The sequence below is a fragment of the Arachis ipaensis genome, chromosome B2 (genome assembly GCF_059453495.1).
Source record: "Arachis ipaensis isolate K30076 ecotype BB chromosome B2, ASM5945349v1, whole genome shotgun sequence".
NCBI classification, from domain to species: domain Eukaryota; kingdom Viridiplantae; phylum Streptophyta; class Magnoliopsida; order Fabales; family Fabaceae; genus Arachis; species Arachis ipaensis.
The window spans coordinates 6,601,856-6,613,944 of record NC_142437.1 but is presented as its reverse complement, the minus strand read 5'-3'; the positions used below and the strand labels follow the sequence as shown (position 1 = coordinate 6,613,944).

Genomic DNA, 12,089 nt, shown 5'->3' with positions numbered 1-12,089 from the left:
CGGACTTACGTGTATTATAAAGATATTTAATATAAAAAATATTTTTAAGAAAATTATGATAGTTTTATTATTTATTTATTAAAAGAAGAATTTAATTAATAAATATTCTAAAAGAGTTTTAGTTAAAATGTTTTAATAATTTTTTTTACCTATAAATAAGCTTTGGGGTTCGAGCTGTGCTGAAAAGGAGAGGGGTTGTTTTGTCCTTCTGACACACACACTACACTTGCACATGGGGATGTGTGTTTCTTTTCCTTTTGTTTTTTTCTCACTCATGTTATATATTAAATTCTTATTTTATTCTCACATTTTTAAGAGTAATTATTATACATATATGTTATCTAATTATAAATAAGCTCAAATCAATGTCTTTAAAAAGTCTAGTGACTAAAATGTTTTTTTTTAATATATATCATTATAATTTTTTTTACTCATTTTATTTTAAAATAAAAAATTAATTAATTATTTTTATTTTTTCTTATATTAACAATAACTACATATAATATAAAAATTATTGGTTATAAAATAAAATTTTGTTAAAAATATCTTATATATTATTATATTTATGGTGTCAACTATTCATGTGGAATTGAAATTGAAATCGAAAGATTATACAATATTGTAATACTAATTTTTTTTAAATTTAAGTAGATAGAAGAATATAATATAAATGGTTATAATTTTAATATTTTTTTCAAGCAAAAAATTTACTTAATTTTTTATATAAGTCTTTTTTTTCTTTTTTTATTCACTTTATGCTATTTTTTTTTAAATTTATTAAATTTTTCGGATATAAAACTTTAATATTATATTATAATAATACTATTTTTTTAAATTTAAAAACTAATAGAAATAGACGACATAAATAATTCATTATTAAGAGAATAATATATATATAATCTCAAATCAATGTCTTAAAATATATATAATAAATAAAAACAGTTCTCTTTCAATCTTATAGAAAATTCTACCATGATAATCTTTTTACTAATTAAAAAATAATGTTTTTTCAATATATATAATTAATAATTTTACTTTTATTTATTTTTTTATAGTTCAAATAGTATAATTTTTTTATACTTACTTACAGATTTGAATTTCACTCTTATCTTTGATTAAAAAAAAAAACCTGGTTAAGTATTTTTTATTTTTTCTCGTATATATTAATAATAACTACATATTAATTTATAAAATTATTGGTTATGAAATGCCATTTTGTGAAAAATGTCTTATTATACCTACTGTGGTGTGGGGCTATTCATATAGAATTGAAATTGGAATTGGGATTGCATAGTTTCATGATTATTTTGAGTTTGACTTCACCACCTTGATCACTTTATTATTGTCAAACACCTTTCACAATGGAATTTCCGACACGTATCTGTGATTATAATAACTTTGCCATTTTATGTAATTGGTGTTTGGAATGATGGCAATGTGAAATAACACACGAATGGTTCAAACATGGCATTGCCAGCGGATGGTGCTATTTTCTGTCCCACCTTAATTTCTATGCCCTTCATAAAATTATTTCCATCAAATTTCCAAGAGTTAAAAAAAAAAAAGGCAAGAAATAATGATGAAGTGTGTATGTTGAGATATGATCCAATTGTGAAAATCTTAATTTCATTTTTATAACTTCAAACAATAATTAAATAAAAGAAACAATTTTAACTATCCATATAGATTATAGAGAGAGTTTATTATTATAATTTTTAGGTTTAATTATTTTATTGATCCGTATAATTTTATTAAATTTAGAATTAGTTATATTTTTTTTAAAATTGAATCGCTATACTACTTTTAATTTTATAATTAAATTATTTTTATGTCAAAAATATTAAAATTAATAAAATACTTTTCTTAAAAAATATGTTATCAAAAATTTAATTAAAATTTTAATTGTGAGTACATTTAATTCGTGAAGAAATTAATATTTAATTAATTCTAATATTTTTTATATTAAAAAAGATGTAATTATAAAATTAAAAATAATATAAAAATTTAATTGTAAATTTGATAAAATTAATAAGACCAGCAATATTGTAATTAAATTTTATTATTATTATTATTATTATTATTATTATTATTCAAATAGAAAAGTATAAAGATTGAATTTGAGGGGGGAAAAAGTTAAATATTAAGAGATCGAATGTTTGTAATATAGGTCGTTATCAGCTACATGTGTCTTAATCATAGGTAGGATAAAAATATGATATTATATCATCAGAGGATCTAGCTCCTAGTTTACATTTCTGTCTTATCAAAGGTGAATTCTTACCTTGACCAAAAAAAAAAAAAGGGGAATCCTTAGGGTAACGTTTACATCATGGCTTACAACTGGTAATAAAAAAATAAAATAAAATAAAAAATAAAAAATTGTAACTGCTTCCTCTATATATTCAATAAATTGGAATCATTGTTCTCGTTTCATTAATTAAAACATATTTTAAAATATTTATTTATAATCTTATTTATTAATTGTACTATATTTATATGTGCGTGAAGCAACTAATTTAGAGAAAAAATATATTAATTAAAATATTGTTAATATTAATAATTTTTTACTGTATATGTTTTTTATGAAAAAAATATATATTAAATTTAATTATTTTGTTAATTTATATAGTATTTGTTAAATTTTTATTAGATATTTATAGTTTAAAAGTTGATAATTAGTTCATCTGGTAAATAAAAAATTTAATCTAATTCTTACTAATGGTTATCTTTTAGAAAAAAAATACAACAATTTTATATTAATTTATTTTTATGGTATTATACAATTCATCTTACATCAAATACAAAAATAAATATTTTAATTATATTATTGTATTTTTAACCAAAAAAAAAATCAGCAAGGACTAAATTAAAAAATTTTATCTAACGTAGAAGTTTAGTTATAAAATTTTAAATTATAAATATTTAATTAAAAATTTAGTAAAATTATAAAAAAATAAATAGAATAATTAAGACTATATAGTACATCTATAACTGGAGACTGAACTGTGTATAAAATATTAAAATTAGAGTCTGTACATAAACAAAGAATTTTGCTTGCACTTTGATTTGTCCTATTTAGTTAGTGTTAGTGTCGTGTGAAACTTTTTTACATAAAAATTGTACTACTTTTACATAATCTATTACCTCTAGTCTACTAATTTTCAAATCATAGGGGTAAAGTTTAGGCATAGCAAATGCTCAACGAACTAATTATTGATTTTTACATTGTAACTTGATTTGGCATAGCAAATGATTTCGTTAACTAGTTTAGCTTATCTAATTTTGGGTTATCTATGATTGTAATAAGGGTTAATATATAATATAGAATTTATTATACTATTTAATTTCTTTGAGGGCCCTCATAATTTCAGACTTTAATTTTCAAAATACACCATGATTGGCAAATGTGGAGTAATCTAAGATTATGGACGATGTTAATTAGGTGAATCAAAAATATAGGATAGTCTAATTTCTAAGGATCAATTTGTACCGTTTGATTTGTATTTTAATAAATTAAAAATTTTATCTGGTATAAATTGAATCATCTAATTTGTGTAATAGAAAAATTTTTAAAAATTGATTCATGTAATTGCACTGTGTGATTTTATTTTGGTAATAAATAAAAAAATTAATTATTCTGTTAATTCTTATAATTTTATTAAATTTATAATTAATTTTCTATATTTTTTTAATTAAATCTTTACACTATTTTTAATTTTATAATTAAGTCATTCTTAGTGTAAAAAATATTAGAATTAACTTAATATTTCTTTGCAAATTGAATATATTCATAATTAAAAATTTAATTAAATTTTTTATCACATGTATTTTAGAAGAAATATTAGATTAATTTAAACGTTTTTTATATGAAAAGAACCTAATTACAAAATTAAAAATAGTATAGAAACCCAATAAAAGAATATATATATATATATATATATATATAATCTAATTAAAAATTTGATAAAATTATAAAAATCAATAGAATAATTAAATTTTAAAAAATATATATATTTTTTAAATTAGTCACTAAGATTTGACAATTTTTTGAATGGTCTCCAACTCTCCATATATATTTGGAGAAATTCCCAAAAAGCCTAAATTTTAGGGACTTTACCCATTTGAGTCCTATAAGTAAAAAATTTAGCCTCATATTTTCTTTATTTGCAAAATTATTACTTTTTTTTATTCTTCTGTAAATTTTGCAAGATTTTGGCAATAAACTGAATCACGGTGCCGTGAAGTGAAGGCCAAAAAGAAAGAAGCAGAAAGGGTGCATGCCAATTTTGTAATCATGAAACTTTTTTATATTTTTATAGTATTAAGGGACATGACACCCCAAAGTCAATGTAGAAAGAGAAGCATCATTCCCCTTCCTTTGCAATGATGAGAGTTCCAACATTTTCAAAGTGAAACATCTTTGGCCCCATACCACCCACTCCTATTCCCATACCACAATCCATCCTTCCAAATCTCTCAAATACTTCAATCATATTTTAAACTATCACCTATTCATGTTCATCATTAATAATCACTTCAATGGAATAAGATCACCATCACCACTTGTTTCATTATTATATTTTTTTGTATTTTATTAATAAAAATGAGAATCTTACTCAAAACAATTTTAAAATTGTTGAAAGTGATAATAGATGAAAATATATATATATATATATATATATATATATATATCTGATTTTTATTCACAAAACATTAATATATAAAATATAATAATGAAATGGATGATATTAATCTAGTTAAGGTGATAAATATTTTAGTCTTTTAATTAAAAATTTAGATTAAAATTTTAAAAATAGAAACAATTCTTATTATTAGGAGATCTAATACGACTCTATATATTTTATAAGTTAAATTAAATCCATGAAGTTCTTGATAATATAAACTATTGAATTAAGCGCTTTGCCAAATTATTATTATTATTATTATTATTATTATTATTATTATTATTATTATTATTATTATTATTATTATTATTTTCCGTTTTAGCTAGTTCTCTTTTATTTTTGATATATTGGATTTTATATTTTATTCTAATTTATTATTAAATAAAATACAAAATATTAATTTTTGTATCTTTATCTTATATTTTATTTTTAATATATTATCTTGTCTTATTCTCAAAACCAAATACGTTATAATTATTGCTTCTATTTCTTATAACTAACACTAGGTAATTTCATCTTCCTAGATCATTCAAATGATGAAATTCAGCAATCCTCTTTGTTTAACTTCTATTAATGCATTGAGCTTTTGGTGTTCTTCATCTCATTAACCAAAATTTGCAAAAAGATAATAACATCCTTCTATGTATAAAGTAGATTTAACAAACATTTCTCTTTAATTAATATACTGATCAATGTAAATAAATTTTATTTATTATTCTTTTCAACCAAAAAATAAAAAAAAATATTAACTTAGATAGATTTTGGCTAATGAATGCTATTACATTTTTATTAAATAATATATTAAATTTAGACCTTATCCAATGGCAAACAAAAAATATATTGGGTAAGAGTATAATATATAATCATGAATTAATGATAACTAACTAGCTATATATTATTAAAAAAAAAAGAGCATTTCTCAAACAATTAAAAATTACAATATGAAAAACATATCATACAATATTAGACTTCTAATTAAAAAGAAAAATTAACACCCACACACACACACACACACACATGACACATAGATTCAAAAACAAATATCAAAATAGATATATGATCACATGTATATAGTTGGAGTAGTAACCCCCCTCTATAATAATATAATCACCTAACATGGACATTGATACATGTAGACAAGATAATGAGTGCCATGTGTTCCCCGTTTCCCAGCCATTTCTGCCATTTTTGCTTTGGTCCTTTTATTCCTTAAGCTTCTTCTTTCATAATAGAATAATGAAGCTAACCATTAATGAAGTTGAATATGTGATGAACTGCTTCAGCTATCTCATTTGCTGATCTTAGCCTACACCCTTCTTCAATCTGCTTCACCACACAACATGCCAACTTTATTTATATTTATTACACAAAAATTAAAGAATGTACATATATATCTATTTAATGGTGCTACAACAAAAAGAATATATTAAAGGCTTGTCTACTCTATAATAATTAGATTAAGATAGATATAATGATTACTGTAAAAAAAAAGTGTTTTATTTTTTTTAGAAAAAAATACTATTTATTGTTGTATTGACACATAATTTTTTTTTCTTTTTTTAGTAGTTTTGGTTTAATTTAAGATTTTTTTTTAAATGAAAGTAAAATTTGTCTCTATCATCATCTTGAATGAACTTGAACCACAGAATGAAAATAGGGGATGGCTTTATTTATTTTTTTTAAATGTTTAAACCAAATTAACAAGAAAAAATTTATAAATACCAATACCATTAAATTTTACTTTTTGTATAATAATAGTTTTCTTCTTTTTTGAAATAAACTTTTGTTTATATATTATTTTGAATTATAGAAATTAGGAAGATGAAGAAATAAAAAAAATTTTGCACTGAAATTTTGAATTTCAAATAACCTAAACATGAACTAGCTGATAATTTCAATTTATCAAGATATTAACTAACAACAATGTTGGAAATAGGGAAGCCATTCTTTTTTTTTTTTAATTTTTTAATTTTTGCTGAGCTTGCAAGTCAGAAGAGAACAGTACACACTGACTTGATTCCACTTTCTTGAGTTTGACCAAAAATTTAAAAAAGAAAAAGAAATGTATATGAAGTGATGAAAGAAAAGACAATGTAATACCTTGAGATTGAGGGAGTAGAGTACAGAATCATCAGAAGATGAAGTAATGTTGAGGTGCAAAATTGATAGCCTAAGATCTTCCAAAGCAACTATAGCTTTTACCAATTGACCATGCCTCCTTTTGCATTGAATCTTCAAGTTCACATGTGTTTGAATCAATGTCACTTCTATCTCTGCTGATTCTGATTTGTTCTCAGCTTTTAATTCATCACCATTACCACCACCACCACCAAAGTTTCCTTCTTCAGTGGATAATAATGATAATGATGTTGTTGATGATCTCATTATTCCATCATAACCACCATTTGTTGTTGAAGAAGAATTAGAGGAAGAACCAAAACCAATAGCATCTTCATTTTTGTTACTACTATTATTATTATTGTTCTTTCTTCTCATCCTTTTTTGTGCTTCAAGGGATTGAAGCAATTGCTCTAATTCCTTCACAAAATCAATTGCACCTCCAATGATTGAAGCTTGGTCACCCTACCACACCCCATTTAACACTTCATCATCATCAAAATATAAATAAAGCATTAAAATATATTTTTTTTAAAAAAAAGAAAAATTTACTGTGTTTTAACATGTGAAACTGAAAAAGATTGGATTTTTAACATTAACAAAGCAAAAGAAACTATTTTGAAGAAATGGGGTTTGTTTATTTACAGAATGCAGAAAATTTTCTTACACTTTAGCATGTGGGACTGTATAAAGATTGAATTTTTATGATGAACCAAGTAAAAGAATCTATTTTTTAGAAATGGGGTTGTTTTATTCAAAGAGAAAAATCAGTGTAACCTGTTATTTTTTGTACCTATTATTTGATAATAATAATAATAATAATAATAATAATATACTAAGTAATGAGTATGTAATGAATATAAAATAATAATTCCATTGTAATTTGTCCTTGAAATTTTGTACATTAAAGTAAGTTAAAAAATTATTTTGAAGCATTCAGAAACTCATGCCAAAAAAAAGAACACTCAAAATCTGACATACATTCATAATTCATAAATATAAACTTAGAACATACCCTTTGAATATAGGAAGGGGGCATGAGGGACCTTAGAACACTGAGATGATCATTCATTTGGCGCCTTCTATTTCTTTCAACAGCAATGTGAGTCATTCTTTGATTCTCCACATCTTCTTTGTTCTTGGCAGGCCTTGTTCTCTTCCTCTTCTTCCTCTCCCTTGTTGTTGTGGCAACACTTCCCACCTGTTGGGATTTCTGGCACACTTCTTGAGTGTTGCTATTTCCTCTTCCACCACACTTCTCAGTAGCAGCAGTAATAGCTTTTGTTGGTGTGGTGTTGTTATTATTATTCTCAACACAACATGAAGCTGAGGCTGAAGCTTGGTGGTGTTGTTGATGAAGCTCATAGCTCTCAGATTTCACTGGTGAATGTGATTGTTGTTGTTGTTGTTGTTGTTGCATCTCTACCATGACATCATGTGTGACACAACTCTTTTGATCAAGTTCTTGAACATTATTATTATTGTTGTTGTTGTTGTTATGGTTTTTCAAGTGTTGAAGCCTTAGAAGAGTTTGAAAGTTTGTTGGATCTTTGAAAGGGAAGAAGCATTGTTGTTGTGATGAGTAGTTTGGAGAATATTCCACACTCTGAAGCATTTGAAGGAATGGCATGTTATCTTCTAAGCTTGATATCATTAAGACTTGTTCTTCTTCTTCTTCAAGCCTCAATGCTGATTCTGAATCCAAAACCAAACCTTGTTGCTCTAAATAGTTCAATTCCAAATGTGACTCACCAAAGAACTACAAGAAAAAAGAAATAAAGATAATTAATTTTTTTTTTTTTGTCTTTGTTTGTCTACACTACTAGGTTTATTTATTTAAGCCTTGATAATAATAATAATAATAATAATAATAATAATAATAATAATTATAAAAAAAATAAATAAAATAAAATTGGGATCTTTTTATTTTTCAGTTCTCACACACCAAATAAAGTAAACCTTTCAAAAAGAAGTAAGGAATATATATTATGCTACCATTAATGGAGGGATGGAGCTAGAAAAGGGTCAAGTCTATAAGTCTATCTAGCTATATATGCAGAATTGAAGAGAGAAAAAAAAAAGTCAAAAAAACATAAATAAAATAGGGGAGCAGAAGTAGAATGTCAACAGAGAAGGGAACCTTTTCAGCAGAGAGGGAGCACAGAAGATACATCTTTTTCTCCTTTTGTTTTTCTCAGAAGAAAAAAAAAAAGTAATAATGGCAATGCAATGTTGCATTTAATGCAAAAGTGTTTTGAAATGAGCAAAATGGCAGTGGTACCTTTTCCTCAATTCCTTGAGTCTATAGAAAAAGAAAATGGAGATTGTAGAAAATAATTAAAATTAAAAAACATACACATGAATTGAGGGGTCCTTGGAGGCTCTCCATATTGAAGGCTGAAGAAGAATAATGAATAGTAGAAATGGTTTTGAATTGTTTCTTTGTTTCTAGTAGATGAGAAGAGTGACCAACATTCCTTAGAATAGTATATATAGTGTTTCCTTCTTATGAATACTATGAAAAGAATGGTAATTAATGTAATGCAGAAGCAGAAGCAGGAGTATAGGACCCCATTTGAGTATCATCACTATATTCCTTTCTTCTTCTTGTGCACTTTCATATATACCCTATTACACTCTCCCTCTCCCCCTTTATATATCAATAGAGGAATGTAATAAATGCTTGTTACTACTATGCACTTTGAGAATGAGAAAGAGAAAGAGAAAGAAAGGAAGATGAGAGAGAGAGAGAAAGAAATTAAACAACGGTGGTTGTTGATTGGGGCCTAGATAGATAGAGAAGAGTTGAAACATGGAACAGTAGTGGAAGCTAAGAAGGAAAGGAAGGGAAGGTGGTAAGAAATGAAAGGTGGGAAATTGAGAAATGGGGTTTGAGGTTTTAGGAATAGATAATAACACTACTAATATAGTAGTATGCTGGTATATAGTAGTAGAAGATGATGCATTTGAAGTTGTGAATACATAAAGAGGTTACAAGAAATCAATTTGTGTTACTCCAGCCGACGGTCAATTCACTCGTCCGCTTAATTAAGTATTGAAATTTTAAATTATATTTTATATATATAATAATTTATTAGTCAACAATAAATTTTTAAATAAAATTTTCATTCATACAAAATTAGTCTTTAATTTGTAAGATACGCAAAAAATAAGAAAAAAAAGAGAGGGACTAAATAACTAAGGAAAATTTTCAAGTGTACTATTATATCGGTATTTCAGTTATTTTTAACTGTTGATCTTAATTATAAAAGATATATATAATATATATAATTAAGATCAACGATTAAAAATTTCACTGATACATCGATATAACGGTATACTTGAAAATCTTCCAATAACTAATAAGGTCCCAAAGAGGCATTATTGGCGGTGGCAGTTTTTTGTCCAGCAGGGGGGACACAAGGTTGTGGGACTCTCTTCTCCCCTTCTCTCTTTGCTATAATAAGGTCTAAATATTAGAAGTAATATTCGGAATTAGTTTTCAGAAAATATTTTATATGATATTTTTATTTTTAATAAATTTTAATTATTTGAACTTGTGTTTTAGTTTTTTATTCTGTTCAACAAATTAATTGTTATTTTTTTATATAAAAGAATTAATTAGAGAATTTTAAATTTTTTAGAGATTTGTATACTTTTATTATAAGAACTGATTTTATCTAATTTTTAAATTTGATGTGAAAACTAATCTGTTTAATAAAATAAAAAATTAATTTAATAATCAAAATTTATTAAAAATTAAATTTTTAACAAAAAAAAGGTTCTTAAAACAAATTTGACGTACTATGCAGACGCTAAATTGAATTATTATATTTTTAATAAATTTATTCATTTAGTTTGAGTTTGAAACATATATATATATATATATATATATATATATAAAAGTGGGTAATAATTAAGATTTATAAGTAGTTAATCTTAAGATCAAATCTGTAAATTTATATATTACTATTGCTAATTTAAAGTGTGTAATTGAATTCAAGTGATTATTTTTGTTTTAATTAAGTAAATTTATATATTACTATTGCTAGTTTAGAGTGTGTAATTGAATTGAAGTGATTATTTTTTTAATTAAGTGTCAATAATTTAATTATCAACAAGCTATAATTCAAATGATATAATCTTTTTATTTTTATTTAGAGATTTTGAATTTGAATCTCATTTTTAACTTTGAAAAAAGAAAGTGTCAATAATTCAATTATTACTTTAAGTATGAAAATGCTTAAATAAGATCTATATATACGTAAGACCTATATACACATACCAATTTAGATGAGTTAAATGGTCAATTCACTTATTTATTTAATTTAGTATCGGAAGTTCGAATTTTTTTTTTTTAAAATACAATAATTCATTGGTTAATGACAAATCTTTAAATAAATTCAAATTTACGATAAATTAGTTATTGACTTATTAAAGTGAGATGATAAGAGATTTAATAAGCAACAAAAAAAAATCTATATATCCATAAACAAGAAAGAATAAAAGAAAATTGTATTATTGTTGATTTCTCTCTCTCTCTCATGTATATTGACTAGTGAGAAGGAGAGAGTGTACGGCAAGGCAGGCTAAGCAGAGCTTTGGAAAGGGCTTCCATGGATTGTGTGGTCGGATAGATATGATGGATGGATCATTTATCTATCACAAAAATACTCAAAATAACGTTTAGCTAGCTGTTTTCATGCCAGAAACACCTTCAAAAAAAACTTTATTACTTCTTATGGATTTTGTATATTTTCATTTATTGTTTTGGGTTTGACTTTATTCCGCCATGCATAGTATTTTGGTCTTTAAACTGTATACTAATTTTCCAATTTGTCAACCATATAAAATATGAGTATTAAGATAATACATTCTTCAGAAATTTTGCGATCAATTTATTTGTAGGTTTTTTAACAAAATAAGTATTGAATAATAATATTTTGATAAAATTTTGTGATAAATATATATACGTTTTTTAATATATATATATATATAAGCCTTTAAGAAATTAGATCTATAAGTTTATAATTGATAATATAAAAAATTGACAGACGGAAGATACGTGTCGAATGTATTTATCCGTAAGTACAGGGAAGAAAAGAAATTAGTCCTATAAAAAAAATAGAAAAAAAATGAAGGATATATAATATAAGAGACATGTAAACTCGGGTAAGTTACTTAAATAAATAGATTTGAGAAAACCTTTATTCAAATGTGCAAAACTGGGTTTTGTTACCTGTATGTGCAAAATCTCATTTCTATGTAAACCGTGGCAACCCACCA

The 12,089-nt window shown here is 24.3% G+C and overlaps 1 protein-coding gene across 1 annotated transcript; it reads right to left on the bottom strand.

The window, feature by feature from the left end:
- Nucleotides 1-5,545: 5,545 nt before the first annotated feature.
- Nucleotides 5,546-9,703, bottom strand: LOC107624449 (transcription factor bHLH67). The gene is made up of 4 exons (XM_016326945.3): nucleotides 9,160-9,703; nucleotides 7,819-8,562; nucleotides 6,786-7,268; nucleotides 5,546-6,008 (listed from the first exon to the last, which is right to left on the bottom strand). Exons 1-4 carry the CDS (start codon nucleotides 9,190-9,192, stop codon nucleotides 5,928-5,930), a joined length of 1,341 nt encoding a protein of 446 aa, XP_016182431.1. The 5' UTR covers nucleotides 9,193-9,703; the 3' UTR covers nucleotides 5,546-5,927.
- Nucleotides 9,704-12,089: the final 2,386 nt, after the last annotated feature.

Coding starts and splice junctions, on each gene's coding strand:
- LOC107624449 (XM_016326945.3), bottom strand. CDS start 9,192: ATGGAGAGCCTCCAAGGACCCCTCAATTCATGT. Junction 8,563..9,159: donor AAGGACCCCTCAATTCATGT/GTATGTTTTTTA, acceptor TTTTTCTTGTAG/TTCTTTGGTGAGTCACATTT. Junction 7,269..7,818: donor CCCCTTCCTATATTCAAAGG/GTATGTTCTAAG, acceptor GGGGTGTGGTAG/GGTGACCAAGCTTCAATCAT.